The sequence below is a fragment of the Saccostrea echinata genome, unplaced genomic scaffold, assembly GCF_033153115.1.
Source record: "Saccostrea echinata isolate AGI-Se365-2 ecotype Australia unplaced genomic scaffold, CSIRO_AGI_Sech_v1 ptg000001l, whole genome shotgun sequence".
NCBI lineage: Eukaryota > Metazoa > Mollusca > Bivalvia > Ostreida > Ostreidae > Saccostrea > Saccostrea echinata.
In genome coordinates, this window is record NW_026889750.1 from 43,161,885 (window position 1) to 43,179,353 (window position 17,469).

General features: G+C 34.5%; 2 protein-coding genes and 1 long non-coding RNA gene across 5 annotated transcripts; 2 read left to right on the forward strand and 1 right to left on the reverse strand.

Moving 5' to 3' along the window:
- The first annotated feature begins 519 nt into the window (after positions 1 to 519).
- On the forward strand, positions 520 to 16,989 carry LOC133192132 (charged multivesicular body protein 3-like). Of its 2 annotated transcripts, XR_009721788.1 has the most exons (7): positions 520 to 616; positions 3,488 to 3,548; positions 4,178 to 4,357; positions 5,823 to 5,944; positions 12,979 to 13,090; positions 14,748 to 16,885; positions 16,923 to 16,989. XR_009721788.1 is itself a non-coding variant. In XM_061328014.1 (6 exons), exons 1-6 carry the CDS (start codon positions 572 to 574, stop codon positions 14,873 to 14,875), a joined length of 648 nt encoding a protein of 215 aa, XP_061183998.1. In that variant the 5' UTR covers positions 520 to 571; the 3' UTR covers positions 14,876 to 16,989. The 2 variants fall into 2 exon arrangements, 1 of the variants encoding a protein (XP_061183998.1); XM_061328014.1 differs by having other exon boundaries at positions 14,748 to 16,989.
- LOC133192121 (uncharacterized) lies at positions 6,533 to 10,273 on the forward strand. Of its 2 annotated transcripts, none has more exons than XM_061327993.1 (8): positions 6,533 to 7,143; positions 7,505 to 7,657; positions 7,795 to 8,514; positions 8,691 to 8,877; positions 8,994 to 9,236; positions 9,418 to 9,589; positions 9,693 to 9,841; positions 9,963 to 10,273. In XM_061327993.1, the coding sequence occupies exons 1-8, from the start codon at positions 6,763 to 6,765 to the stop codon at positions 10,148 to 10,150; spliced, it is 2,193 nt and encodes a 730-aa protein (XP_061183977.1). In that variant the 5' UTR covers positions 6,533 to 6,762; the 3' UTR covers positions 10,151 to 10,273. The 2 variants fall into 2 exon arrangements, with proteins under 2 accessions (XP_061183977.1, XP_061183986.1); XM_061328002.1 differs by having other exon boundaries at positions 9,693 to 9,825; positions 9,963 to 10,109.
- On the reverse strand, positions 9,656 to 10,503 carry LOC133192144 (uncharacterized). The gene is made up of 3 exons (XR_009721789.1): positions 10,356 to 10,503; positions 10,022 to 10,125; positions 9,656 to 9,742 (listed from the first exon to the last, which is right to left on the reverse strand). It is a non-coding gene; the product is annotated as an uncharacterized LOC133192144 (long non-coding RNA).
- Positions 16,990 to 17,469: the final 480 nt, after the last annotated feature.

Consider the following 17,469-nt stretch of genomic DNA (forward strand, 5'->3'; position numbering starts at 1 on the left):
GTAACTAATAAAAAATTCTACATTGTTGTGACTCGTAAGATCTAGCAATCATCACGAATCTATCATCCGTCTATCCATGGCGTTAAAAAAGTGCTCAGCAAAAAAAATTGTGCTCTGTTAAATTTGGTTTAACAAAAATAATGTAAAAATAAAAGAAGAAAGTTTTGAATTGTTGATTTTTTTTTTAAAAAAACCTGTGAACGAAGTTTAAAATGAAATTAGTTTCTTTCTTCCTTTTTTAAAACTACATAACCATTCAGGTACATGTACCTCATGTACCTTAATAAAAAATTCTGTTTTGGGGGGAGGGTGTTTTTGAAATATTTATTGAAGTATATTTTATGCTGTAGTTTCAAATTATAATACTAGCAACGTACATTATACATAATAAATAATAAGGTAAATGTAGAAAGATAGACCTTTTCTGCATTCACCAAGAATCGGTTGTAGCGCGAGCTGTTTGTCTTCTCAATCACCACCATTGCGCAATCGCAGAAGGAAGTTGAGAGAATATTTATTTGTTTACTTTTTTATTTGATAGATGTGAAGTTTAGAAGTATAAGTAAAAAGAATGGGTCTATTTGGGAAAGAGAAAAAAGAAAACCCAAAGGAAATGGTAAGTATTTATTTTGAATTCTGTTTATAGACTGACATTTATCAATGATAATGTTAACTGTAATTTCCTCTGTTGTTGTAAAGATTGTCTCTTGTTTTACAACGGAATGAACTGGGAGGAAGATCGAAATGTTAGTGTATGCCTTGTAAAGTCCAGGACTTCCTTGTAAAAATGTAAGGGTGTTTCTGACATGGATCGGACACCCGCTTATTTTTAGACATGATAGGGCTGAATACATGAATACCGTGTTTACTGTTTTGGAATTATTTGGAAAGGAAGAAAACTTTTTTAAATGGATAACTGTTTCCTATGACATTTAACTGTGATGATGTATTACTGTGAATATATTATGTTCAATGATGTTCAATGATATTTTGAATTCTTTTTAATGTAGTACCGACCCCAAAACAAATATTTTAAAGGTCTTCAGTGGGATAGATTTGTTACACAAATAATTTATGCCCTAATATGGCGTCATCCATGGTGTGAAATGGAAATCTGTATCGGGACTTGGCTTTGCCTAGCCCAATACAGATTTCCTTTCACACACAGGATGACTTCATACTAGGTCACAACCTAACTGTGTAACTAATAATATGGATTATGGACCATGGATACAGTGTTTGCAACTCACTGCAAAATTAGCCAGACATGCAGGGCTGACTGCTAGTAAAAGTTGTCAGCCCTAGCTGCCAAAGATCTACTAGCCCGAGAAAATAATTGTCTTTTATAAATTTGTTTTTAACGATTATGAGATTGAAACCAGGTCACCATAACTTTGAACCAGAATCTATAGACTGATGAATTCTTCCTCTTGGCTTAATTTTTACACTTTGCTACCGATACTTTTAGTTGATATGAAAGATATGAATTTTAATTATCGAAAATTTTAACATGTCCAGCCAGGCGTCAATACAACCAGAATTCAATGGAATTGTTCGTCCATTGTAAAATTTGTGCATCTCGGGCGGTCGGGCGCATGGTTATTTCAAACACTGCATGGATATCATCCCGGAAAGCTCAGGGGTTAAAGAACCTGACTAGTTATACAGGGGTAGCCCAGGGGTTAAAGAACCTGACTAGTTATACTGGGGTAGCTCAGGGGTTAAAGAACCTGACTAGTAAAACAGGGGTCATAGTTTCAATTCAGTTGGAGGGAGCTTATGTGATTCTATCAGCATCAGTGTCAAAGTCAGCATCCCATGTTAAAGTTTTTGGTGCAGTTTTCTTTTTAAGTATTTCTGTGCCCTACATTAATCAGAGATGCATGGAAGATGCTTCTAGCTACATTAATCAGAGATGCATGGAAGATGCTTCTAGCATGTTTCAATGTACCAGTCAAGGATTCAGATGCTGAAATTTCAGCTAAAGAAAGTTGGGGCAGGTAAAAGTTTTTGGTACAGGTTAAAGTTTTTGGAGCAGGTTCATTCTAAAGTAACTTTAAGTCCTATTTTGACCATACTTGCATGGATGATACATCTAAGGATGCACAGTACCAGGCTTGCTTTCAGATCCTGGATCTGACCTACATTTTCTGGATGATGGAACAGGTTAATGTTTTTGGAGGAGGTTCATTCTAAAGTAACTATAAGCCCTCTGTTGACCAAACTTATATGGATGATACATCTAAGGATGCACACTACTGCACTTGCTTGGGATGCTGGATCTGACCTACATTTTTGGGATGAGTGACCAGGTTGAAGGTTTTGGAGCAGGTTCATTCTAAAGTAACTATTTGCCTTACCTTGACCAAGCTTGCATGATTGATACATCTAAGGTTGCACATTACTGTACTTGCTCTTCAGATGCTAGATTTGACCTACATTTTTCAGATGAGGGACCAGGTTAAAGTTTTTGGAGCAAGCTCTTAAGTAACTATTTGCCGTACCTTGACCGATAATCTAAGGATGCACACTACTGGACTTGCTTCAGATGCTGGATTAGGCCTACATTTTCCAAATGAATGATTAGGTTAAAGTTTTTGGAGCAGGTCCATTACCAAGAAACTATAAGGCCTATCTGAACCAACTTGCATGGATTATCCATCAAGGGATGAACACTCTCAAACTTGCTTCAGATGCTGGATTTGAATTACATTTTCTGGATTAGTGACTAGTTTGAAGTTTTTGGATAAGTTCATTCTTAAGTAACTGCAAGCCCCATCAGATCAAAATTGCATAAATGTTGCATCTTGGGATGTACACTACTATATGTACATTATTACTGGTAGTTAAGTGTGGGACTTTGCCTTACTTAAAGACAACATTCATTGAGGTGAGCTATGTAATCTCTGATTACCTATGTTTATTACTTGCAAGGACATGTAATCAGACTCATCATCAAATTCAGAACATCTTGTTAACAATGCATAATCTTTGTAACAAGAAGTTCATAAAATGATGTTGCATGCTAAAATTCTCAGGATTTTGAGAAATTTTCCTAAAAATGATTACCAATAGGCATTATGATTATTAAAAGCATAACAATAACTGGAAGGTAGCACAAGGACCATGGCAATAAACACAACATTACCCAGCATCTGAACTCTTAAGAGATGGTTTTCAATCTGCCTATTTCAGTATTTGGTCTATCAATTCTTCACTATCTCATAAGATGTTGCACAAGAATGCTTGTGTCTTACTTGGATGTGTTGCACATGTATTGCTTTAATTTTAAAAAGAGGCAATGTTGCAAATTACATTTTCAGTTGTTGCATAATAGAGGAGGAGTAAATTCTGCTAAGTTTTTTCATGTTAATTACCCTTATTTTAGCTAATTTTTTTTATTACTTATATCTGTACATATAAGCAGATGATATGTCCCATTTCTGAATCACCACTGGATTTTAAAAATTTTCATTCTCTTTGACAGGTGAATCAGTGGACCCACAATTTGAGGAAGGAAGGGTACAACATAGATAGACAGATAAGAGGTTAGTCTATAGAATGTCAGACATGTCAATCCATTAGAGGTTAAACTACAGAGAGTCAGGCATGTGTAAAAAAGGAAAGGAGGAAATGTATGGCTGGACCGGGAATCAAACCTGGGACCCCTGCATGACTAGTCGGTTGCTCTAGACTACCGACCGAGCTACCCGGGCCAAAACATTACACATGTCAATCCATTAGAGGTTAAACTATAGAGAGTCGGACATGTCAATCCATTCTGTTATTTCTCAATCTCAAGTTAAATATTTTATAGATTATTATTCAAACACAAAAGTACATGTGGATAAATCAACATATGATAATGAACATGGCAGTTTTGATGCTGATGATATACAGTGAAATCTGTCTAATCCAACACCTGGGCAATCTGTTTCACTGTGAATTCTGACTCTTATTTTCATTCCCATTTTACTATTTCCATGTTCATTACACTGTAATCCAACATCCTGTCTATTCTGATATTTTGTCTCCCAGTGCATGTCAGATTAGACAGGTTTCCCTGTATTACCTGCTTTAGTAAACAAAGGCTATTACAACATTACAGTTGAACAGATTGTACAGTACATGATAATTTTATTAAACCCTTGAATTCTTATTATTATGTGCTTCGTAGGAATTCAGAGAGAAGAAGAAAAAGTTAAAAGATCTCTGAAGGAATCAGCTAAAAAAGGAGAGAAAGAATCTTGTAAAATCCTCGCCAAAGAAATCGTCAGATCACGTAAAGCTGTCAACAGACTCTACACATCCAAGGCACACATGAATTCAGTTCAAATGCAGATGAAAAATCAGCTAGGTAGGGCAATATAAAATTTCATATTTGCATTTTGAATTATCAAAGTTGTCTTATTGATTAATGTTGCATTAAAATGTTCAAGATACTTTGTTAAACTAATGTTTGCAAGGAATTGTACCTCCAATTAGCAATAGTTTGAGAAGATTGAGAAACAAGATCATTTCTGTAATTACAAGAATTTACAATGAAGTTTTTTTTAACTGTACAATTTACAATTTTTTATTCAAACTTGAATAATGACATCATTCAACATGGAGCTGATCTTTGGAGTAGTGAGTGAGCAGGTAGTGAAGGTTTTATTTGCTGTTTGATCTGTTCTGTTGACTGATGTCAGTGGAGTCTCTTTCCTCTCACCAATAAACAGGAATGAGGACTTTTTTACAGCCACAGTATAGATCTTCAATAAGTTCCACATTAAGTTCACCTGATCCAAAGGGAGATTTGGTGATCGAAGAGTGTTTTGTGTTCATCTGACATGTGTTAATATTTGTATATTTTCACATTAATCATTATCAACTTCTTCTCCAGAACCATTAGGCTAATTTAATTAAAATGTAACTTTACTCAAAGCATTCTTAGATGAAAGGGATTCAGATATTTTTAATGAAAAGCCCTGCTCCATTTAAAGGAGAGGTAATAAAGAAATAGTGGTTTGGTAGCATTATTTAAATCTCTTCTTCTCAAGAACCAATGTGTCAGAAGAGAGTAAAAAAAAAGTTATGTGAAGGCTTCCTTACATAGTTTAAATCTAAATTTTGTCAATTCTTGACCAATGTGGCTAGGGTGGGCCACAATAGGGGTTCAAATTTTTAAATAGGAACATATACAAGAAAAATGTTCTCAAGAAAAACTAGATAACAATTAGTGATATTGATATGCAAGTTCATTTCCTCTTTTAGTGTAAATTCAAGTTTATATTGCATGTCCCCTGGGGGAAGTCCTGAGGTGAACAAAAGTAAGAGTAGGATTTGTTTTATTGATAGTAATACATAGGAAAACTCTTTAAAAACATCTTCTCAATAACACCAGGTCTTTAGTTGAGGTATGGAAAAGCATCCTCATTTAGTGTGGAAATCATGATGTACAAGAGTGGGACCAAAATAGGGGGTCAACATTTGACATGGGGATATTCAGGAAAAAAATCTGTAAAAGTTTCTCAAGAACTAGTACAATACATTGTAGTTAACATCCCCATGTCATTTAAGTGTATGCATGATGCAATTGTTACTTGTAGGGCAAGGACAGGGTCATAACTTGGGAACAAATTTTATACAAATGTATATGACAAGAAAAAATGGCTGCAGTTATTATAATGGATATACTCTTGTGAGCATTATAGCCCATGGGGCTCTAGTTAGATCTTAGTAAAAAATGATTTGAATAAATGTGCAACATACAGAGTCATGAATCAACAAAAGATGTTAAATGTAATTTTGCTATCAATGATTATTTTTGGATATTGTAGCAACCTTAAGGATAGCAGGTGCCCTGGAGAAGAGTACAGAGGTGATGAAGTCCATGCAGGCTTTGATTAAAATCCCAGAAATCCAGGCCACTATGAGAGAAATGTCTAAAGAAATGATGAAGGTAAAGATGCCTATAGATGTACCGGCACATGTTTGTGACTTTGACACATTGTCAATAAAGTATGTTCAAATTCAAAACAATCCCTTACCTTTTGTTTATTTGCTAAGCTACATGTAAGCATCAATCTGCAAGTTGTCAATTTACTTTTGAACCAATGTAGTAAAAATTAAATCTGTTCGTCTAGAAGGTCTCATGAGATTAACATGATTCAGTATGATTTCTACAATGTTGGACCTCAGCTAATCAGAAATATTCAATCATGTAATAATAATGTAAAATGTTGGTGGAAATTTTTTTTTTAAAAAGTCCAAATCATCTATACAACTACAGTGTATGATTGTTACATGTTTACGTTTAAGGTGGGCATTCTGGACATAATGATTGTTACATGTTTATATTTTAGGCAGGTATTCTGGAGGTGATGATTGTTACATGTTTAAGTTTTAGGCAGGCATTCTGGATGATTGTTACATGTTTATGTTTTAGGCTGGCATTCTGGATGATTGTTACATTTTTAAGTTTTAGGCAGGCATTCTGGATGATTGTTACATGTTTATGTTTAAAGGTCAACTGAAATGATTTTTCACTTTCATTTAATTAACCCCTTATTATCTTCAAGTAAACCATAGAATTTAAATTATATTAGTTATTCGGTTATATCTTAATGTATTTCCGAAATATTTACGGTAAAAGTTGTCACACCTGAAATCTGACCTAAAATTTTGTGCGAGTTATGCCCCTTGACACGAACCCGCCATATTGAAACTACAGACGCTGAAACGTCATGCTTCAGACGATAGGGGATTGAGAAATAAAATATGGTGCTGTGTGCAGCACCAAACTGTAATATCCGATACGGACAGGGTGTGTCTATGTTTTCCTTCCCCGAGGATCCCAAATTATGCCAAATTTGGGTAAGAAAGCTGAAAACCATTAATTATTGGCCATCCAAACATTCAAAGCTTTGCGAGCGGCATTTTACCCCAGACTGTTTTATAATTGAGCCTTCCAGAGCGCGATGCATGGGGTATAGTCGACTCCAGTTAAAAAAAGATGCCATACCTAGCATGTTTGACTATACTCCATTGGATACTAAAGCCATTAAAGGCCATAAAAGGAAAACAGCAGATGTAGATGTTTCCTATGTACCAAAACAAGGTCGGACATCGAAAGTTTTGGAGAAAAGACGTGCACTCGCAGTAAGTTTTTTTTTTATTTTTGAAATGGATTTACGAAATTTTAATGCATCTATATTTGTTTAAATTATTAGTTGTGGTGTAGAGAGTAGATTTGTCCACATACATTGTACTTTAAATAACGAATTTCATTACAATACCTGCATGAATTACATATAATATATGTAATTCATGCAGGTATTGTAATGAAATTCGTATATAATGATAATATACAGGTGTTTACAATGAACTTTCCTTTCGCCCTGTGGGGCCTTGGTAAATAAACAAATTAAATTTAAAAATATATAGGCCTATATAACGGTACCTGTACTGAAAAGTTAATCACAATGTGGTAAACTTTAATAATATTTGTAATCTTAATCAGGCTCAGAACCTTAATGAAGATGCAGAGATTATTCTTCCTCCTCCGAGCCAGTTTCAGGACAGCCCAGAGACTCTAAACACAGAACCAAGCTGTCAAAGTGGAGCACACACAATGACTTTTGAAATGTCTACACAGACTAATTATGGGTTGGTGGTAAGTTTTGTTTCATTTGTATTGATTTGCTATTGATTGAAACAGAACATTTTGAATTTATCAATTTATTATAAAGAAAATATTTTAATTAAATAATTTTCATATGTCTCATTTTAATTTTACTTCATGACTTTTAGAAACGCAGGCATGTCTCTATACAGACAGAGATTCGGCCCAGTACAATATCAACTGGTACCCAAACAGAAACAATGTTTTCATTGGATGCACCTGAGGACCTTGACGAGAGCTTCGAGTCACTGGCCAGCACTGATTCTGCAGCTTCAGAATGGATTCCACCTGATCTTGATGAAAACAACAACATAGATCATCATCATGTTCCTCCAAGTCACTGTAGAAGAAAATTTATTGTATTTGAAGAATGTTTAGACCAGCTTCTCCAGATTTGTACAATATGTGGACAGAAGTGTGACATTAAGAAAACCATAGTTGGAACTCTGTTGTTTGTGTCCAGGGTATGTGTCTGTGGGGAGACTTTCACATGGGGATCACAACCCTTCACTGGATCAATTCCTACTGGAAACTTGGTCTTGTCAGCAGCAATTTTGATTAGTGGCAGTAGCATAAATCAAAGTTTGACCATGTTTCAACATGCTAATATATCCTGTTTCTCAGAGAGAACCTATCACAACATCCAACAGCATTATCTTGTACCAGCTGTTGAAAGGGTTTGGAAAGTACATCAAGATGCAATATTTGATGTAATAAGACAACAAAATGTAGCTGTTGTTGTTGGGGGAGATGCTAGATGTTGTTCACCTGGACACACAGCTAAATATGGATCATATAGTTTGATGGATCTGGAGCTGAGACAGATACTTGATGTTCAACTAGTTCAGGTAAGAAGAGTGCAATACCTTTTATTATTATTTTTTACCTTACTGCACTTGCATGCATATATTACTTGGCCAAAAGTGGAAATATTAACATCAACATTCAGCACTGAATACCAAATAGCATGCCATGTTTAAAATGAGTTTAAGTTCTCAAAACATTATATGCTTAACTTTTTAAGAGCAATGAAGTCAAAAGTTCATATTGGATGGAAATGGAGGGTTTGACGAGGTGCCTTAAGAGAGTTGAAGAGGAGGGAGTAGTTATTAGTGACCTTGTTACTGACAGACATCCCCAGATTAAAGCTTACATGAAAAAAGAAAGAAGTGACATCAACCATTGGTTTGATGTGTGGCATATGGCCAAAGGTAAACTCACTTTACAGTTTTATACAATTCATTAATGCATTAGGTATTCCTCATTTAAGTTATTTACCTGAATAGCTATATATACTTATCATTTAAAAATTATTTGTGTTTTGTAGGGGTGTTTAAAAAGTTGGAGGCTATTGGGAAGAAAAAGAAGTACAAGCAAGTGGGTGATTGGGCACGGTCAGTTTCAAACCACCTATACTGGTGTGCAGCATCTAGTGAAGGAGATGGTGAATTGGTGTCTGAGAAATGGCTGTCTATCCTCAACCACATCACTGATGTTCATGAGGGTCATGGGAAGCGATTCCCCAAGTGCTTACATGGTGACCTGGAGGACAGAGATTGGATTAAGAAAGGTAACTATGTAAGCATGGGCTTGAAAAAAAAACAACACAACATTTTTGAGCCTCTACTTTGCAGATATACAGTGTAATTATGTGACACATATATTCTACAATACATAAATATATGAAAGTCTGTACTTTGTTATGAAGCAATATTGATCTGAACTACAAAAAAAATGTATCCTTATTTCAGGTAGTCTAGCTTTCCAGGAGATGGAAAAAGTTGTTAAGGGCAGACTGCTGGTGCAAGACATTAAGAAACTCTCCCCTGCAGAGCAAACTTCAGCACTTGAAGCCTACCACAATGTAGTGTGTCATTTTGCACCCAAATCTTTGCATTTCTTTTATGCTTCAATGAAGGCCAGGTAAGTATTTTTTTTCTTTTATTCAAAACTCAAATGCTAAGAATTTTTTTAAAAAAAGATTTTAATCATAATTCATGAATTCCACTGTTCTTCTTTTTTCCAGACTATACATTGCAGCCCTGCACTTCAATGAAAACTCCAGCCGGGATCAAGCTGTAAACAAAAGTGGAGAGCTAATATATTCTGTGTCATATCCAAAAGGCAGAAATGGAGCTGGCATTCCAAAGGAAGTCAAAGTAAAGCAAACATACAGTAAGTAAAAATTCTAAAACTTTTCCTATAACTCAATACATTTAGTATGTAATAGTGTGTCTTAATTTTATTCATATTAACATACATCTCTTTAAAATTTTTTTTCTCTGTTTGTTTAAAGATTATGCAATGGTTTTGATGCAAGAAGTGATCAAAGTGAGACTGGAGTTTGGTTCGTACAGTGAGTCCAGAAAGAGTCGTGAGGCTGCCATGGTGAACTGTCCTGCTTCAATTGCATCCTCGTACCAACATGTCCCAAAGTCAGAACTTGTGGAGCGCCATATCTGTCGGTTTAATAAAAAATGTTAGTTTACCATACAATCATGAACAAACAAAATGAATTGTGCTCAAATGTCAAAAACTTTCTAAGCTTGTAAACATCAATAATTTTCTAAGCTTGTAAAAATAAAATTATGTCTTTTGAGTCATGAATACAGGGATAATGAAGTTGCTTGTTTATATTACAATCCTTTAAAAAGATTCCATTGTTTTTTTTTTCCCCAAATATGTGTACCTAGGACATTCCCGTTGGATACCTAAACCCACAGTATTGCTGAGATGGAAATGCAGTTCTAATCTTTGTTACTACACATGATGGCAAGATCTTCCTGTTGTTTTTCCCCAAACATTGCCATATCCATCGCACAAATCGTCGATATGCTAGATGCCTGTAAAGACTAAGAACAGACAAACTTTTTAAAAATAATCAGAACTAACGACACTTGCAGTTAGATTCAGTGATTTTTTTTTTTGTTTTAAATAAGCTATTATTTGAAATGTATAATCTATAATACATGTCTTTACAGTTGCAGTACCAGGTACAACTCCCCCCCCCCCCCCCCCCCCCCATCCACACACAAACATTCATGCTTACAAGTAAACGATTGCTTAATTTTATTCCAAATCCTTTGACATAAAATCATGATCATTAAAAAGATAACATTTAAAATATTTTCTAGAATTGTGAAGTATATCTGTTTTTGAGTGCTCCATAAGTTCAGACAGTATTAAATATTCCTTTCAATCAGAATGACCAGAGGTATTTACATGCATGTATAGTACTTCTTTATCTGTATTATCAAGATTACATTTTACAATTTTACAACAACAAAAAAACCTACTTGTGTACTAATTCATTTTCTTCCAGTGGTCCATGTTCTTCTAGATATTCATAAATTAAAGGATGTCTCTAAAACCCATCTGTTGAGACAGTTTGCTGCAAAACCCTCGTGTTCTGTGATGCAGGTCTCTCCTCTCTCTTTCAACCTTGACTCAATAGCAGCATAAAAATGGCAACATTTGCATTCTCTTGCAGTTGGCATAGTAATGCAATTTTTACAGGAACACCTGCACCCCAAAATAAAAAAATGTTACCACCCATATTTGCAATTTTTTAGCATTCATGTAAATAAAGTATACTTTTCATGAATATAACTATATAAATCATAATTCATGAAAAATACTTAGTAGTAAATGTAATCCAATTTACACTGTCCATACGACAATTAAATTTCTTTAAATTCATACTATCTTTTATATCTCCATAGGCTTTGAAACCCTAATTTTTTTTATTTATTTATTCTCGTCCATCAACAGCTGTCCTATCGTGTTTAGGACCAGTATACCAATATGAGCATGAAGTACTAATCCTAGAATCAGCATACTTAAAATCTACCTCTAAATTCAAGGTTCTTAAACTTTTTTTTATGCTGATCATTTCATATACTTTTAGTTAATACTTAAAATACATGTATGACTGTATACCAGTGCATGTCTGACGGCAGTTGTTCAGAGATTTCATCATCACTATGGACGCTGCCTTGTGCCGACTGCCCCGAGTCACTTTCATCGTCAAACGGCTGTCTTGTTGTTTCTTGTCTTTTAACTGGCTCGTATTGATACGGCTGCACAGTCAGTTTAAGGGTTAAGTCTATTTCAGGTATACTTTCGTCCGTGTCACTTTCGTTAGACTCGTACATCATGGGCGACGCCATGTTCCACTAAAGGGCAGATAACTCATATCGGACCGTTTTACCTGAGCTTCGGATTTGAGAAATTTTTACCTGTGTTTCAACGGGTAAAAAAAAATAATCATGGGACAATTCTTTTTTAGGTATCAACTTCCTAAATAAGTAGTTTAAACAGACTTTGAGAACCTTTTCAGTTGACCTTTAAGGCAGGCATTCTGGAGGTGATGATTGTTACATGTTTTTGTTTTAGGCAGGCATTCTGGAGTTGATGATTGTTACATGTTTATGTTTTAAGCAGGCATTCTGGAGGTGATGATTGTTACATGTTTATGTTTTAAGCAGACATTCTGGATGATTGTTACATGTTTATGTTTTAAGCAGGCATTCTGGAGGTGATGATTGTTACATGTTTATGTTTTAAGCAGGCATTCTGGATGATTGTTACATGTTTATGTTTTAAGCAGGCATTCTGGATGATTGTTTCATGTTTATGTTTTAGTGTTTTAGGCAGGCATTCTGGAGATGATGATTGTTACATGTTTATGTTTTAGGCTGGCATTCTGGAGGTGATGATTGTTACATGTTTATGTTTTAGGCAGGCATTCTGGAGGTGATGATTGTTACATGTTTATGTTTTGGATGGACATTCTGGAGGTGATGATTGTTACATGTTTATGTTTTAGGCAGGCATTCTGGAGGTGATGATTGTTACATGTTTATGTTTTAGACAGGCATTCTGGAGGTGATGTTGGTTCCGTGTTTATGTTTTAGGCTGATATTCTGGAGGTGATGATTGTTACATGTTTATGTTTTAGGCTGGTATTCTGGAGGTGATGATTGTTACATTGTTATGTTTTAGGCTGGTATTCTGGAGGCGATGATTTTTACATGTTTATATTTTAGGCTGGTATTCTGGAGGCTATGATTGTTACATGTTTATATTTTAGGCTGGTATTCTGGAGGTGATGATTGTTACATGTTTATGTTTTAGGCAGGCATTCTGGAGGTGATGATTGTTACATGTTTATATTATAAGTGGGCATTCTGAAGGTGATGATTGTTATATGTTTATGTTTTAGGCAGGCATTCTGGAGGTGATGATTGTTACATGATTATGTTATAAGTGGACATTCTGAAGGTGATGATTGTTATATGTTTATGTTTTAGGCAGGCATTCTGGAGGAAATGTTAGAGGATACAATGGAGACCCTGGATGATGATGAACTGGAGGAAGAAGCTGACTCAGAGGTTGAAAAAGTCCTTTATGAACTCACTGCAGGTAAAGAAAATTATTATAGGTATTAAATAAAAAATATGGTTTTCTTAACATGGCAGATAAAGAAGTAGCCTGTAATTAATTGAATCCTGTAGAAAATAGAGAAAAATTCCTTGTATACCACTATTGAGAATTAAGTCTGAAGTGCTTGCATTTCATTCAGATATATTCAGATGTATATTAGAATATTCAAATTTAAAGAATGATTAGTGTAAAAGTCTATAGCTGTGTGCTATGACATACTGATGTGAATGAAACTTGTATGATTTTCATGTATGAAAAAATATGCGGAGTAATTCTCTTTCACATGGACAATTATTCTATCTAGATTTTTAACTCCAGTATATTTTTATGTCCCCGGATCGAAAGATCCTGGGGGTATATTGTTTTGTCCTGTCTGTCTGTTTGTCTGTTTGCCTGTCTGTTGTCAACTTTAACCTTGCCCATAACTTTTGATTGGTTGGAGCTATGACTTTCATATTTCACATGTGTATTCCTTGTGACAAGACCTTTCTTTGGGTACCATCACATTTGACCTTTTGACCTTGACTTTGGAGTTTGACCTACTTTAACAAAATTTTATGAGACTTTAACCTTCGCCATAACTTCTGAATAGTTGGTGCTTGGGGTTTCAAACTTCACATGTGTATTCTTTGTGGCAAGGCTTTCCATTGGATACCAACAACTTTGACCTTTTGACCTTGACCTTGGAGTTTGACCTACTTTTGAAAAACTATAACTTTGGCCATAACTTTTGAACAGTTGGTACTTGGGGTTTCAAACTTCACATGTGTATTCTTTGTGGCAAGGCCTTCCATTGGATACCAACAACTTTGACCTTTTGACCTTGACCTTGGAGTTTGACCTACTCTTGAAAAACTTTAACCTTGGCCATGACTTTTGAACGGTTGATGCTAGGGCTTTCATACTTCACATATGTAATCCTTGTGACAAGACCTTCCTTTGGATACCAACAACTTTGACCTTTTGACCTTGACCTAGGAGTTTGACCTACTTTTGAAAAACTTTAACCTTGGCCATAACTTTTGAATGGTTGATGCTAGGGCTTTCATACTTTTCATATGTAATTTTTGTGACATCACCTTCCTTTGGATACCAACCACTTTGACCTTTGACCTTGACATTGGAGTTTGACCTACTTTTGAAAGGCTTTAACCTTGGCCTTAACTTTGCAATAGTTGGTGCTAGGGCTTTCATACTTCACATATGTAATCCTTGTGACAAGACCTTCCTTTGATACCAACAACTTTGACCTTGACCTTGATGTTTTACTTACTTTTAAAAAACTTTAACCTCCATCATAACTTTTGAACAGTTGCAGCTAGGGCTTTCAAATTTCACAGGTATATTCCTCGAGACAAGACCTTTTATTTGGGTACCAACATTTTTCATCTTTTGGCCTGGATTTTGACTTTCATTTGAGAAACTTTACCTTAACCTTCGCCATAAGCTGCCATACGAGGGCATCAGTGTTTCACAAACACGTCTTGTTTTTAAGTTACAGCTATACTTTTAGTGTGAAATGAATTAACAAAAACTAAATTAATTGATCTGATATCACATACTCCTCCTTTCCATAAAAAAAGAAAATTAAAATGGATACTATTGATTTCTGTAACAGTATGTTGTTGCTTTACAGGAGAGCTTGGGAAAGCCCCTGCAGCTGTTGCCGACACACTTCCTGTTCCGGAGCCAGAGGGTGCCACTGCCATGTCAGATGAAGAAGATGAAGATCTCACAAGTCGACTGGAGGCGCTACGCAGCTGATGACAGAATCAAAGATTATTTAATTTGTTTTTATATTGATAATATTATTGAAAATACATGTTTTTTGGATTTTGTGCAGACTTTTTACATTGTGATAAAATAGTTGGAAGTTTATTTAAACTGCCAAACTCTAGTAAATCATTGTACAAATTGATGCACTATAGCTGTATATACTCAATGTGTAGGCCATTGTATAAGATGGACATAAGGGTGACCCTTGGTTATGCACTGACATTGAGGATACTTTATATCAGGAACTACTACACAAGTCTCATTGACAAACACATACTAGTATGAAAGTAAATATTCTCATTATTTATATTATTTTTATAGAAATACAGTCAAATTTGTTATCTTGAATTCGATTGGACCAAGATTAAACTTCGGAGATATCTGAGGATTTGATATAATAAATATTAAGAAAAATTCACTGTGACTGCCAAACCACTTTGACATATCCCTTCAGGCTTGTTTTTGAGATATTCGACGTTCAAGATGATGGAAGTTCCACTGTATGTCTTTCATAGAAAAGATGGAAATTTTTGAAGTTGAGAATCTTCAAGACATCTCTGTGAATGTCAACAAAAGTCAATATATGGAATTGACTTGCTTAGTATGTAAATGTCTGCAAATGAACAAACTAGTGGCATTTTTATTTACCATGGAATCATTTTAATTCAAAGGGTTCAATGTTCATGGGCTGTCAAAATTTTACTGGACTATTTTGTGAGTATTATAACTGGTACAGAAGGTTCAAACAATGAATAGAGATGTCGGATGATAGAAGAAAATTCGTGGTTAAGGATGACCCATGAAATCTGTGAGCATTGGCTTCTTCAAAACAAAAAAAATATTCTACACTATTCAAAGCTGCATTATTTAATAGTATATTTCATGACAGACAGAATGCATTTAGTGATGAAATTGTCAGATGATAGGACATATCAATACTTTTTTCACTTACTTGTGTGCTGTTTGCCTATAATCTGTCATTATCCATATAGCCAGGTTGAGGACTCAGGATACATACACAGCTGATCACATTCCTGGTTAATCCATGAGCATTACAAGTATATTTACAATAGAACTCTAAACCTCAGTTCACATTTTAACAGCTAAAATAAGAATCCAGATATGAAAACCATCCTTTTGTGTCTATTTCTTGTAATTCTGAATTTTTATATGAACAGCTATTTTTCTTAGTTTAAATGTCATATTGTAAATATTGCTTTGTATGTATACTTCAGTTTTTGAATCATTTATCAGAATGTTTTATAATATGCAATACTATTATATCATTAAGTTTTATGCAACACTACATGTATATCCTTTACTTTTTTTCCCAATGAAATATGTTTTTGTAGATGAAACTTTGGTTAAGTATACATTACTTAAAAATATGTATTTTTTCTCATGAGAACAATGTTGATATTTGAATTTTTATATATATATTTAGTCCAGGAATTCTCTCCATTTGTTGATCAGTTAGACATGTACCAGAAAATATGTGTTGAAAGAATTTAATTCAGAACTCCAGATACACTTGTATTTTCATATAATAAACTGTACCAAAAAAAGCTTGATACATTGATGAATGCACTCTCATTCAAAACATATATTTATTTGGAACTGTTATGATTTATTTATGCATCTTTTTTCATCTTAGAATTTTTTTTGTACCATTAGCTTTATAAAAACTCATGGAATTTGTGACAAGTGCTAGTAGCTTACAGTTTTAGATTTGTTGTAATCACATTATGAAAGTAGTTAAAATTATAGGCATAATTCTTAAAAGAAATTTTGGGGGTTTTGATTTCTAAAAGATGGATTCATTTAGAAATGTTTAGAGTGTAAATGGGTTGAATATGGTTATAAATATTTCAACAAATCCAGAGTAGACTGTAGCCTCAAAAATATTATGCAATGTTTAGCCAAACATATTTTTTTTACAATATTGTAAAGGACTTGCATGTACCAGCTTTCACTTGTACAAGTAACATAATGTATCAGGTTTCACATTAGAATTTTTAGTAAAACAATGTATCAGGTTTTGCGTTTGATTTTTTGTTATGACTCATTTTCTCATGTGTCAGATAAAGTACTTGTTACCATGACTACCATCTCCTTGTTTGTTCTTTCATAATGACTTTGATGTGCTTTTTATTTGGTCAAAATGCTGGCTGCTGTTCATTCTTAAGAGTTAAGCTCCAGACAATTAAGTATTAACTCTACAATTACTGTGTACATATCACCACTGCAGCATACTTTTTGATATAATTTTGTTGAACCATGATGACTGCATGACATCACAGTAAAAGCAGAGCCGTAAAAACTATAAAGCACTGCAGTAAGTATATTATATTACACTAAGGATGCCACATGTTGTTACATGACTGTATGAAAAATAAGCCATCAAATCACCTGATAATTTGCTTGCATCCATTCAATACATGTATTTCACTCCAGGACCTGTACTGTACATATACTTAGATAAAGTGTCACAAATTATTACCTATACATGGTGCTTACTGATAAAGCAGTGCAGGTTTACTATCATTCCAATGCTACCATGACACAGGACCTCCAAGTGACTA

Coding starts and splice junctions, on each gene's coding strand:
- LOC133192132 (XM_061328014.1), top strand. CDS start 572: ATGGGTCTATTTGGGAAAGAGAAAAAAGAAAACCCAAAGGAAATG. Junction 4,358..5,822: donor GCAGATGAAAAATCAGCTAG/GTAGGGCAATAT, acceptor TGGATATTGTAG/CAACCTTAAGGATAGCAGGT. Junction 5,945..12,978: donor TGTCTAAAGAAATGATGAAG/GTAAAGATGCCT, acceptor TTTATGTTTTAG/GCAGGCATTCTGGAGGAAAT.
- LOC133192121 (XM_061327993.1), top strand. CDS start 6,763: ATGGTGCTGTGTGCAGCACCAAACTGTAATATCCGATACGGACAGGGT. Junction 8,515..8,690: donor TTGATGTTCAACTAGTTCAG/GTAAGAAGAGTG, acceptor TAACTTTTTAAG/AGCAATGAAGTCAAAAGTTC. Junction 9,842..9,962: donor CAAAGTAAAGCAAACATACA/GTAAGTAAAAAT, acceptor GTTTGTTTAAAG/ATTATGCAATGGTTTTGATG.